At 54.8% G+C, this 12,239-nt stretch overlaps 1 protein-coding gene across 2 annotated transcripts in view; it reads left to right on the top strand.

Moving 5' to 3' along the window:
- Positions 1-12,239, top strand: part of LOC120392973 — a 19,782-nt gene continuing 7,543 nt past the window's right edge. For both annotated transcript variants that reach the window (XM_039517626.1, XM_039517627.1), the window contains exons 1-6: positions 1-159; positions 2,010-2,175; positions 2,896-3,404; positions 3,881-3,978; positions 4,691-4,813; positions 5,298-5,377. In XM_039517626.1, coding sequence (XP_039373560.1) covers positions 3,137-3,404; positions 3,881-3,978; positions 4,691-4,813; positions 5,298-5,377 — 569 coding nt within the window. In that variant the 5' untranslated portion in view covers positions 1-159; positions 2,010-2,175; positions 2,896-3,136. The remainder of the gene's footprint in view (positions 160-2,009; positions 2,176-2,895; positions 3,405-3,880; positions 3,979-4,690; positions 4,814-5,297; positions 5,378-12,239) is intronic.

The following is a 12,239-nucleotide window of genomic DNA, read 5'->3' on the forward strand; positions in this document are numbered from 1 at the left end:
TCCCTGTGGCTTTGCTTCAGCACGTCTCCTTCTCGAGGTCTCTCCTTGAGGACAGAGAGAATTCACTTTCACATATGTGAGCACAAGGAGAAGCCTCTTTGGAGTTTTCTCCTTTTCTTTTCTTAATTTTGCTAGAAAACAGATGTCCCTGTATAGAAGGTAAGAGCCTCTGAGAGGTTTGGAACCCGTTCAGTCTGATCCATCAGGTACTGGCTGATTTTTAGGAAAAGAAAACACTAGATTGTGCGGGCAACATTTTATTTCTGACCTAGGATTTTTTCCCTGAGAATGACTGGGGACATTGGGGTTTCTCCTTTTTGTTTTCCCTTTTCCTCTGTCCCTCCTACCTTTCTCTTCTTGCTTCCTTTGTCCTTTTCCTCTGCTCTCCTCCCACCACCATGAGCTCTGTGTGTGCAGCGGGGACCAGGGGGGTTGTGGGAGGCCCTCACAGAGAGGTGAGACTGGAATAGTGCTCTGAGACTGATCCCCTCAGTGGTGACCTGTGCCATTCTTTGGGCTATTTGATGAGAACCCTTAGCCTCCCACCCCTCAAAGTCTCAACCTTGATTGGCTGAGGAGGGGGCTATTGTCAGGGAGGAAACGCTGGTCTTTGTCGCTCTCTTTTATGACCAAGCAAATAAGTCACAACCAGTGATATGTTTGACCAATCTTGATGCTGCTCTCCATTCATTGTCTCAGAGCAGTTCATGAGCCTCTCTAACATTCCAGTTCTTCCAAAATACTTGCTGGACCATTACTATGAACAATTGTTGGTCTGTAGCTCATTTGAGAGCAACTCTGCTACTGACTGGCTGCATCAGCTAAGACAAGTCACTGCTCCTTTCTCAGCCTTAGTTTCTCCTTCTGTCAAGTACGAATAACAATCCTCTCCCACCTACCTCGCGCTGGGTGGGTGATGGGGATCCATTGAAGAGTGTCACTAGTAGCAGTGCAGAATAGGAGGTGTCCTATCACATTGAGCCATATCAGATTATGACATAATATTCTATTTGATTGGTATTTTATTCTTTTGAGATTGTTAAGAGCAGCAACTACTTAGCTCAGACTGAAGCATCTCATCTAACTTTCTAGATCACAGTGTCTCCTCTTTATGTACGACGAGACAGTTTAATGAACTGTGACAAACAGGAAATGCTCTTGTTTTGCAAACAAATATTTGTTTGCAAAACATTTTCATCCTACATGTTATGATTTCAAGAAACAAAGTGGTTTAGTCTCAATGGATTTTCTGACAGAAAAGGGTTTCCATGAAAATTTTCACCCCTTATTTCCTGGGCTCTATCCCTGCCTCCATGGGGGTTGTTGTCTGTTAGTTAGAACAGGAGTCAGGATTGTTGGCTTCTCTTTCTAGCTCTGTCACTGCTTTGCTGTGTGACACCTTGGGTAGGTGCAATGGGAATAGGGTCAATTCTCTAACTCCAGGCAGCAGAGAGCCTGGGTGAGGAGGGAGGCTCAAGCTGTCTGCAAAGGGGAAAGGGATGTTTCCAGGTGTTGAACGTCAAGAATTCTAAACTTTGCTAAAATGGCTGGTGGAGAGAAACAAGAAAGAGTTGGGGCCAAACTTGAACCATTGTCTTTTTTAAAGCCCATTCGGGGATGTGAGTCCCAGAGAGCCATAGAGAGGGGGAGCAACTTGCCCAGTCCCACAGATCAATAGGCAGCAATGGACAGGGGGAATGGACATTAGGGCCTAGTTGCAATTGCCAGCTGTGGGAGGGAGTGTGCAGCAGTGGTTAGTGAAGGGATCCATCCATGGCTCTGACACTCGGCGTGAGCCGGTAGCTGAGGCCCGTTTCCCATTAGTAGGGTTGGGGTCCCATCGCTACAGCCCAGGGGGGCTGGGAGGCTCCAGGAAGGTGTATAAAGTGCTGGGATGTCAGGATCCTGGAGGCGCTGTCACCTCCGCACTAGGGCAGTGTTCTGCACCCTGCTGCTGCTGGCTGACTTTCTCCATCCCCTGGCAATAAGACAGACTCTTGTTTTCACAGCCAGTCGATCGCCCTAGTGTCATCACCCTGCCTGCTGGCTGGGCAGGGTAATTTGTCAGGTCACCACCCTCTCCAGCCTGCCTTGGGCTTGGGGAGTGAGGAGGAGGGCGAGGGACATCTGCTGACCCTGAACATACACCATCCATCATACCATCACCTACAGCAAGTGAGTGGCATTAGGGTTCCTCGGTGGCTTCCCCTGTCTGTCTGGAGAGAGGCAGAAAGAGGGGGAGAGAACATCTCCAAAGGGGGGATTTCATTTGCAAACAGCCCCCAAGAGACCCTCACTCTCAGACTGGGCAGCAGCTTCTCCAGAGCCGTCTCCAGTGTGTTTGGAAAGGTCCCAGCAATGAGTCTCCCAGCCCTTCCCTTGTGGGACACTGTTCCCCAGGCTGAGTCTCTCTGACCTGAGCCAGACCCTGTGAGCTGCTGAGCATGGAAATAAATGGGTAACGAGGAGGGCCCTGGTGTTCCTGTGCCTAGGGTCTTTGTGACTTTGATGTGGGGAATGGTTTCATAGGCGAAGTCCAGACACCTGGGTTCTGTTCCTTCTCTAGCCTGGGCGGGGGAGTGTGGCCTGGGATGGCAGGAGGGGGCTGCTTGTCCAGAGTAACCGATGGTCTTTGGGACTGACCCCATTGCTCTAAAAGGATGAGACTTCCTGGCTATTGCAGCAGCAGCAGGGATTAGGAGGGGGAACATTGGAAGCAGATCATGCAATGAACTCCTGGCAGTGTGTGTAGCTTGCACTCCCTGCACTCCTGTGGGGGGGGGTGGGGAGAAGGGGCTGCTCTGGTTGGAGCAGGGATGAGGAGGGACCGAAAAGGCCCATGAGTGAAAGGCTGCCTTGAGCCCAGACTCACACCTGCTCCCCGCTCGGTTCCAGGCTGGCCAGGCTCCTGAGGATGTTCAGGAAGAAGGCTCTGCAGGTGGCCCCAGAGCCTGAGGGAAGCAGCTGCCATCTTCCCAAGGAGCAGAGCCACCTCTCAGTCTCCGCTGGTGGGGAAGCAGCTCCCATCCAGGCCAGAAGGCGGAAGTGCCCAGCCTTCTGGTGAACAAACCCAGCTCCCGGCGCAGGCTCCGAGCTGGGAGAGGCCCCGGCCAGGCCCAGATGGAGCTGGCTCAGGATGCAGTGTTGCAGACAGGACCCAGCCCAGGAGGGGCGCCGGGCAGGGAGGCTCTGGGGCTTGTTGTGTGGGCAGCAGCAGCCCCAGGAGCCCAGCCCTTATTCCCAGCAGGAGGCATCACCCTGCCCGGTCACTGAGGACCTTCCAGCCCCCTCAGGCCAGGAGGTGGAAGATCCCTGTCCCAGCACCAGCAGCTCAGCCTGGGACAGCAGCATCGCCTGGGACTCTGGCAGCAGCGATGCTGATGGACGCTGCTGCTTTGTTCCAGGTGAGGAGCCAGGCTGGGCTCAGGGAGGGGTGAGGACGGGGATGTGAACACCCTGGGCCCAGACACTCTCCCAATGATATGGTGTGGGGGGGGGGTCCCCAGCCCAGGTGTCTGGCCTGAGCCACGTGAACCCCACTGACACCAGCAGCAGTCACACAGCTGCCCCTGCAGCAAGGGGAACTGGGGGTGGGGGCATCAAGAGCTGCTGCCACTTTGGTCCTTGATGCTCTGGGGCTTTGGGAGTGGGCACCTCCCATGGAGTCCTGCACAGTGGAGTTGTGGGGGGGGCTCTCTGCTATGGGCTTCCGAAGCTGTTGGGGGCTGAAGGCATCCCTGAGAGGGAGGTGTGGGGCCCGATCTGCCCTGGGTGCCTGCGGTGAGAAGGGGGGTCTTTAATCCTGCTCTCCCCACCATGCCCCTGTCCTTCCCCCAAGTGGCAGCAGGCATCACCCTGTTCCCTTCTCTCCCTGGTGCAGGGACCCCCAGGGATTCAGAGGAGGAGGAATGGGTGGACATGGCCACAGATGAAGCTGCTCTCAAGGTCATCAGAGAGCAGCTCCAGTGCAGAGAAAAGGTACAAATGTTCCCCACCTGGGCTGGAACCAAGATTGTCCTGTCCTTTCCAGGGCCAGCTCCAGACCCCAGCGCACCAAGCGCGCGCCTGGGGCGGCATTTTAACGGGAGGGCGGCAGGCGGGTCCGGCGGACCTTCCGCAGTCATGCCTGCGGGAGGTCCAACGGAGCCGCGGGACAACCGGACCTCCCGCAGGCATGACTGCGGCAGGTGCGCTGGTCCCGTGGCTCATGTGGACCTCCCGCAGGTATGCCTGCAGAAGCTCCACCGTAGGCGCGGGACCAGCGGCATGTCTGCGGGTGGTCCCGCGGAGGTGCGGGACCGGTGCCCGGCAGTGCGAGCGGCGTGGCGCGGCGCCCTGCTTGGGGCGGCGGAATTCGTAGAGCCGCCCCTGGTCCCTTCCCAGCATCCCAACCCCCTGCCGAGTGGCTTGTCCCTGATGATCCACCACCCCTAATGGGGCCCTTTTACATCCATGATGTGGGACCCCCCAGATGGGGGTGTTTGTCCCACAACAGCCAAGGTCTCCTACCCCCACAAGCACTGTCCCAGTTCCTGATCCTGCTTGTGTAGGAGTTGTGGGGGGTTTGGACAATAGGTGGGTCCCCACAATCCCCCACTGAGGCCTGAGCCCTGGAGCTGGTGTGGTTGGGGCAGGAAGGTCCCTAGCTAACTGGTTCTCTCTCGCTATCCCCCACTCCTGGTGGGGACAGGATGAGGGGCAGCAGCTCAGGTTCCTGCAGGCCATCTACCCTGCGTGTCTTGCTGCACAGGACAGAGGGCAGGACACTCTGGAGCCGCGCTGCTGCAAGGCGGCTGTGGTGGAGAGGATTGTGGTGAGTGAGACACCTCCTACGGCAGCTGGAGGGAGGAGAGAGACATGGGATTGGCAGGGGTATCACCGGGCTAATGGGTGGGGGCTGGGTGATGTTGGAGGGGGCAGCAGAGGGCAGGGATTGCTGGGGCTGAAGGCTGGAGAGAAGAGAAGGGAGAAATTGTAAGACTTGGCAGTGGGGGAATTGTGGGGCTGGAGGGCAGCTGAGACTGGGGGACGAGGAAGCACATGGTCCCAGCTCAGTAGTCAGGATGGTGCTGAACGGGGGCAGTTTTGACAGGGAGGAGGGAAGAAGGGGATTGGGACTGAGCTGGGCAGGAATCCTGGAAGAAGACAAGTTTGATGGGCAGGAAGAAATGGGAGGAACAGGAGGTAGTGGGGGATCCTGCTGGCCATGTGGGGCACTGGCTGTGTAATCTCCTCTTTGAGAGGGGTCAGTAGGGCACGAATCTCTCACGCTTCTTTGTCTCCTTCGCATCTCACAGGAGCTCATTGAGGAGCTTCCTAAAGACTCTCCACCCAGCGCCATCCTCACCAACTGCCTGGCTGCAGTGGGCAACCTCAGGTACCGAGACCCACCCACCCCCGCTGGCTCCCCTAGCCCCAGTGCTGCTCAGGCCCAAGGCTGGGAGTCACTGTCCCTCCCACTCCCAGGTCACCTCCCAGGAGTGGCTCCTCTGGCAGAGCTGGTGGGGTGGGAAGGTTCACTCTCTCCTGGCTGGGCTGTTCTTTTCACTCCACTAACATTCCAGGGGCCTTGGGGAGGGGCTCACTCCTGGGCTCAGATACAGGAGGGGGCTGTGGTTGGGGCAAGAAGCCTGGGCTGATTGGGGAAAGTAGGCTCAGCTGTGGCCATGCCCCAATCAGGCCCAGCTGGCCCCTATAACAGGCTGTCAGCCAGAATCTCAAACAGTCTCCTTCTGCTTGTAGAGGGAGAAGGGCCTGGCTGCTTAGAAGCTAGGGACAAGGTACCTAGAGTGGAGCAGGGCTGGGGAAAGGCTGGGGAGCTCCTGCCTGGAAAGCCCCAGGCTGCAGCCTAGCATTAGGCTAAAAGGTACTGGGGATTGCAGGGGGCAGCCCAGGGGTAGGCAAAGGCAGCGGGTCCAAACCCCTCCGCCTATGATGAGTGGCAGATACTGCAGTCTGCCCCAGTGAATAGGGGCAAGATGGAGACTGGGCAGTAGCCAATTCTGAGGCAAAGTGGGGATAGTGGGGGGGGAGGGTTCCCCTGGGAGGGGGAGACCCAGTTGAAGGGGCACCAGGGTCCTGGGAGGGACACGGGAGGCCAGTAGCAGACAGGTGGATCACCAGCCTGCAGAGGGCGCTCTGGGTAGTGGACTGAGCTAATTCCTGAGGCGGGACCAGTAGGAGGCACCGCAGGGGTGAGTCACCCCGTCTACAGTCCCCCACATCCCGCTCTGCAGGGAGCAGCTGCTGCAGACTTATCAGATGACATAGGCCACTTGGCAGCTGCATCAAATTTACTTGACCCTGTTCTCCTGTGCACCCCTGTGTGAACCAGGAATAACAGGTTTAATTTCACGTCCTTGTTCCCATGAAAGTGCTGCCCTAACAGCAGCCGGCCATTTCCCTTCTGCCAGCTGCCTCCTGCTGTGGGCTGAGTTGGGAATAGTCATTAGGGACAAAGAGACACGTCACATCCTCATGTCAGCCAGTTCCTGCAGCTTGGACTCTCCTCGGCTCCAGCCAGTCGCTCCATCTTCTCTTGGTGAGGACGCTGTACAGGGAACCATGGTGATATGTGAGCACTGTACATTGCTCTCCCTCAGACTGTGTCTACATTACAGTCTATGCCGGCACAACCCTGTTATGTAGATGCAGCCTGCAGCAACAGGGGTTTTTCCATTGGTGTAGAAACAGCACCTCTCTGAATGGTATTAGCCATGCCTCCAAAAGCCTTCCTCCAGCCTTTACCCTCTAATATCGCCACAGAACTGGGGGGCTGTGGCCCAGATCCACAAAGGGACTTAGATGTTGCAATGCCTAATTTTTAGGTGCTTGGAACAGCAATGGAACAGCCTTGTGGTCCACAAAGCCGGTGTTAGGTGCCTGGGCTCCTTATACAGTGCATGGGGAGAGAGATAGACACCTGAGAAGGGGATCCACAAAAGCCAGCATGTTGGGCCAGGAGCCTCCTGTGACTAAGTGGGAATTTTCTGTAATACTTTTATGAATCCGATGTGTGCCACAGTTTCCCCTATATGCTGCACTGTTACTCAGTGGGTGAGAAAGGACTGTTTGCTCTCAGGACAGGCTAAGAGGCATAGATGTGAATGTGATCTACATGTCTTGAGACTGAATGGGTCATTGGAAAAGGATTGACTGAGAGGCCAACCTCATATTAATGGAGAATCCTAGAAGACCATAGGAAACCATTACCTGGTGTGACAGGGTCCCTGGGGTGCAACCTGGACTGTGGGACCCCTGAGCCCTCCAAACCCACCAACTGGAGCTGCATCTCACACCGTGATACTGATGTGACGCTCCAAGCCTCTAGCAGGCACTGCACTTACACAGCCATGCACAGGCAGGAACACACCCAGCAGTGCTACATGAATGATCTCCCTGCCACTCATGAACCATCAATAGGGAGGCTCCAACCAATTCCCCCCAGGTCTGCAGTCTTGCACACCAGAACTGTACTATCTTGCGCTGGTCAGAAGCCTGGTCACTGCAAATTCATTACCTAGTTCGCCACTTTATCAAAGGAAAGTGGACATGCACCAGCCTTTGTAACCTGAGCAGTTTCCCAAGCACTTTAGACAAACTTACTCAGGGCCGGCTCCAGGCACCAGCCTACCAAGTACGTGCTTGGGGCGGCACCTTGCAAGGGGGAGGCAATCGGGATTTGTTTTTGTTGTTTTTGGTTTGGCCAGGTGGCGCTGGGGAGGGACTTGTACGCGATGCTGGGGCGGGGACTTGGGCGGTGACGCGATGCTCAGGGAGGCGGGAGGCAAAAATGTTAGAGCAGGTGTGGCACGTTGCTCGGAGGGGGAGCGGGGGCTTAGAGCAGCGCATCACTCGGAAGGGGGCGGGGGCTTGGCGCGTCACTCAGAGGGGTGGCGAGGGCTTAGAGCAGCACGACGCTCGGAGGGGGGCGGGGGCTTGGTGCGGCGCTCGGGGGCTTGACACATCACTCGGGGGGGGAGGGGGCTTGGCACGGTGCCCAGGGGTGGGGGCTTAGAGCAGCGCGGCGCTCTGAAAGGGCGGGGGCTTGGCGTGGCGCAGTGCTCTGAGGGGGCGGGGCTTCGGGCGGCGTGATGCTCGGGGGGTGGGGTTTTGGCGGTGCGGTGCTGGCCGGGGGGTACGGCGCGGCAGCGCTCTTCTTTTTTGCTTGGGGTGGCAAAAAAGTTAGAGCCAGCCCTGGTGTCAGTGATGTGGCTCTCGGGCCAATGCACTCGTCTTAATGCGACCCTCGTGGTCATTTGAGTTTGCGACCCCTGTTTTAGAAGGTCTGTAGTCACCTAAAGATGTAGTTAGACTTAGACATCTAGTGGGATTTTCAAAAGCACCTAGGTGCCTAACTCCCATTGGAAGCGAGGTGCCCAGGCCAGCAGAATGACTCGGCCAGCAGAATGACTTTGAAAATTCCAGCAGAATGACTCGGCCAGCTCACCACCGGCTGCTTCCCTCCCACCCCACCCCACCCCACCCCCAACAGGGTCCCACATGGGCACTTACAATTTTTGGCCTCAACTTTTTTAATTATTGTGTCAAATTCAGAAAATTGCAGCAGGATTTCAGAATGTTCTAGGGGAGGAGACCTAGGTCCCCTCATTTTAAAGCCTCCCCCACAGCCCCCCAGAGAGCCCCAGTGGGGTCAGCTCCAGGCCTGGCTTGGGGGGATTCCCAGGATTGTCCCCTCAGGGACAATAACTGCAGGGTCTGACTCCCAAAGAAGAGCCAAGCCCAGGACCCCAGTGAGTGCGATGGGGCCAGTGAGCAAGAGGGAATGTCCCGGCATTTACTTCCCTAGGGACTCATTGCTCATGGCGAGGAATGAAACAGCCACACGGGTTAAGAGTGAGAGTGTCAGGCCCTGCTGTATAAGCTGCTTTGTGCTGCCTACTCAGCTGTGTCAGGGAAACTGGTCCCAGTGTGATGGAGGGAGGGGTGGGGATGGGGAGTGGGGAGAGCTGGGGAAGGGCAGACGGTAGCTGGGCCATGGGAAGGGGAGGGAGAGCCCAGCCCCAAGGCTGTGTGAACGAGGGGTCCAGGATGGGTGAATGGGACCTGGGAGCCCAGGAAGCTCTTCACCCCTCTCCCCATGTGTTAGCTCCACCTCAGCCTCTTGCCTAGCCCACCCCCGTCCCATATCCTTGTATCTTTGCACCTGCCTCCATGCCTGGGACACCCACCCTGACCTACTGCCCAGGGCTTGCAGACTTTTCCTCCCATACTGTTGCAAATAACGAAGCCAAGTCAGTCAATCTGTTCCAGTGGAGCACCCCCACGGGAGTTTTCCACGTCCTTTTATTGTAAATGGTTACATAAATCATCCTATTATGCGCATGTGCAACTTCAGTCCAACTACTTGCTCTTTCTGGTAATTGGTGCTTTGTGCATAGCGTGTTCCAAAGGTTAACATCTGGTCGGTGCTTAATCAGTGTGTCTCCTGACCGAGTGTGGGGGGGTGGGAACCACTTCAGCCGCTCTAAATTCGGGGGCGGTCTTCCTACCCCCTTAGTGCTTAAGAAGTGTAAAGTTCCTACATCCCCTCCTTTTCTGTTTTGTCGACCCGTGCCTGGTCCGCATGCATACATGACGGCTGGGGTGTAGGCAGGGGTTTGCGCCGACAGGGTGTAAAACACATCCTAATTATATTAGGAATACACTGAGCAAAGCAACAAAAACCAATCAAGCAGGCGATAACAATCAAAGCATATTGCAGAACAGTTCGGACCCATCCCATGGATGGCAGCCACGCCCAAAGGTCATCCCACCATGATGGGTTCCTGTCCTGCTGAATGTGTTGTGCTAATTCTTGGAGGTTATCTATGTGTGCTTGAATCCGTTTAGAATTGTCTGTCAGATTAAAACAACACATGCCATATACCTCTTCACAACCCAAATGGCTAAGCAATAGCAAATAATCAATTGCCGCTCGATTATCTAATATGGCATTGCGAAGCTCCTCCTATTCTTGATTCAGCAAGGCCAAGGCAGCAGACGTATAATTGATATTTTTCGCTAGGGCACATGCCAATCGACTAAGCTGTTAATAATCGGCTAGAACCGCAAGTCGAGCCCATATATTATAACGCATGCGGCTATACAATTCGGGTTCGGCCCCAACCGGTAACACACAAAAACAACACAACAATATGGTAAAAGAATTAGCGGTCAAACAAGCAAAAATAGCAGCAGTAAAATTTTCGGGGGTAGGCTCGGCCTTGTTATTCTCCAACGTTTGCTGAGCCTGCTGCGCCAGCCGCTTCACCTGCCCCCAGGTAACCTTTGGTGCCATCTTTGTGGCTCGGCACGCTGGAAAGGTCTCGGTTAGGTTCAGATTGAAGTTGGGTATCGGGTTCTTGAGGCTTTGATGCCACATCATCGTGCCACGGTCGCACGTTTTTGGCAGGGACCCACAACGGACCTGTGGGAGTAAGCACAGCGGCATGCCCCCGTCCCCAGGTTATCAATGGAACGGGGCCATACCAATTAGGGTCCGGGCTCTGCCTATATTTGACAGATGGGCGTGGGAGCGGGGTTTCCGTCTTAAAATGTCATTCAGTGGCTGTAAAATTCTGAAAGACATTTAAAGTATTTAGGGTAAACGATACTATCGCTAATTGGTTTTGCTTGGCGCCCAGGGTTGGCCCATCATCCCCCACTGTTTTGTTTTGCTTTTTCAGGTACTCTTTAAGTGTACGATTGGTTCGTTCCACAATGGCTTGACCAGTGGAATTGTACGGAATACCAAAGACGTGGTTAATTTGCCGCTGCGTGCAAAAATCCGCAAACCTGTGAGAAATGTAGGCGGGGCCATTATCGGTTTTTATCTGTCGGGGGCGGCCCATAACGGCCACCGCAGCAAGAACATGATTAATTACATGTTTGGCTTGTTCGCCCCGTTGGGGGGTGGCCCAAATATAATGAGAGTAGGTATCAATGGTAACATGTAAATATTTCCAAGGAGATAAAGGGGGATAAAGCGTGACATCCATTTGCCAAATTTGGTTGGATTGAAGACCGCGTGGATTAACACCCAGTTCGGGATAATGATGAAGACTTGCACAATGATTACAAGTTTGAACAATACGTTGGGCTTGAATTAGGGGGATCATAAAATGCTTCGCCAAGGATTTAGCATTTTGATGAAAAAATGCATGACTATCAATGGGATCCGAAAAGAACAGAATGAGTTAACTGAAGAAAGCTAAAAATAACACACTGGCCACAGTCAAGGACACCGCGCACAGCTAAGACTTGGCGGACAGCCAAGAAAAAGGGGGGCTTGGTGGACAGCCAAGAAAAAGGGGGCTTGGAAGCGGCAGAACTTGGCCAGGCACTAACAAAATGTGTTAGCTAAAAGGGGAAGGGCAGTAAACTCAGTCATGAATGGTAAGATGTGATCCAAATTTGCTTAACAAGTCTCTTCCCCATAGGGATACAGCAATGTCCATGATATAGGGTTTAAAGAGAATCTCCTTTCCCCCTTGTCGCGGAGTTATAGCAATCCATCGGGTGCTTTGTTGAGCAGCCTGCAATCCGCCCACTCCCCAAATAGCTGGCACTTCGGATTTGTCCCAGGTGGACAGCCACTGCCAGGCGGAGATGACTGTAACGTCAGCTCCAGTATCCACCAGCCCTTCAAGGGGGATACCTTTGCAGTAATAGGTATGCTTAAATTTTGCTTGTCCTATTGCTTGAGTGATCGCCGCCACCTGAGGATGGGCCTTCGCTAAGGTGGACCCGAAACCCCCAGCGTCCCGGGTCACATTTGTTCCCCCTGCGGGCAAACAGAAGGGAAGGATCACCATCTGGGCCCATGAGTCCCCTTGGTGCAGCTGTTTTGGCATATGAGCCCAAATTTGGACATAAATCTTTCCCACATAATCACTATCTATTACCCCGGGGACTATCTGTATGCCATATTTTCCGGCATGGGAACGAGGGAGAATTAGCCCCATAGTGCCCGGGGGCAGGGGTCCAGAAAGTTGGGTAGGAATCGCCACCACCTCCCCGGGGAAAGTGAGCTCCCTATCTTCCTGCAACAACAAATCAATTCCCTCACTTCCTAGGGTGGCCGCCAGGGTATCATAGGCGGTGCGTCCTCCCACCTTTGGGCCGGGGCTGGGGGATCACCCATGGCCCAGTTTCCCGGAGGTTGGGCATTGAGCGGGGGATTGCTATGGCATTGATTTGCCCAGTGGTAACCCTTCTTACATCGGGGACAAATAGAC

The sequence above is a fragment of the Mauremys reevesii genome, unplaced genomic scaffold (assembly GCF_016161935.1).
Source record: "Mauremys reevesii isolate NIE-2019 unplaced genomic scaffold, ASM1616193v1 Contig13, whole genome shotgun sequence".
Classification (NCBI taxonomy): domain Eukaryota; kingdom Metazoa; phylum Chordata; order Testudines; family Geoemydidae; genus Mauremys; species Mauremys reevesii.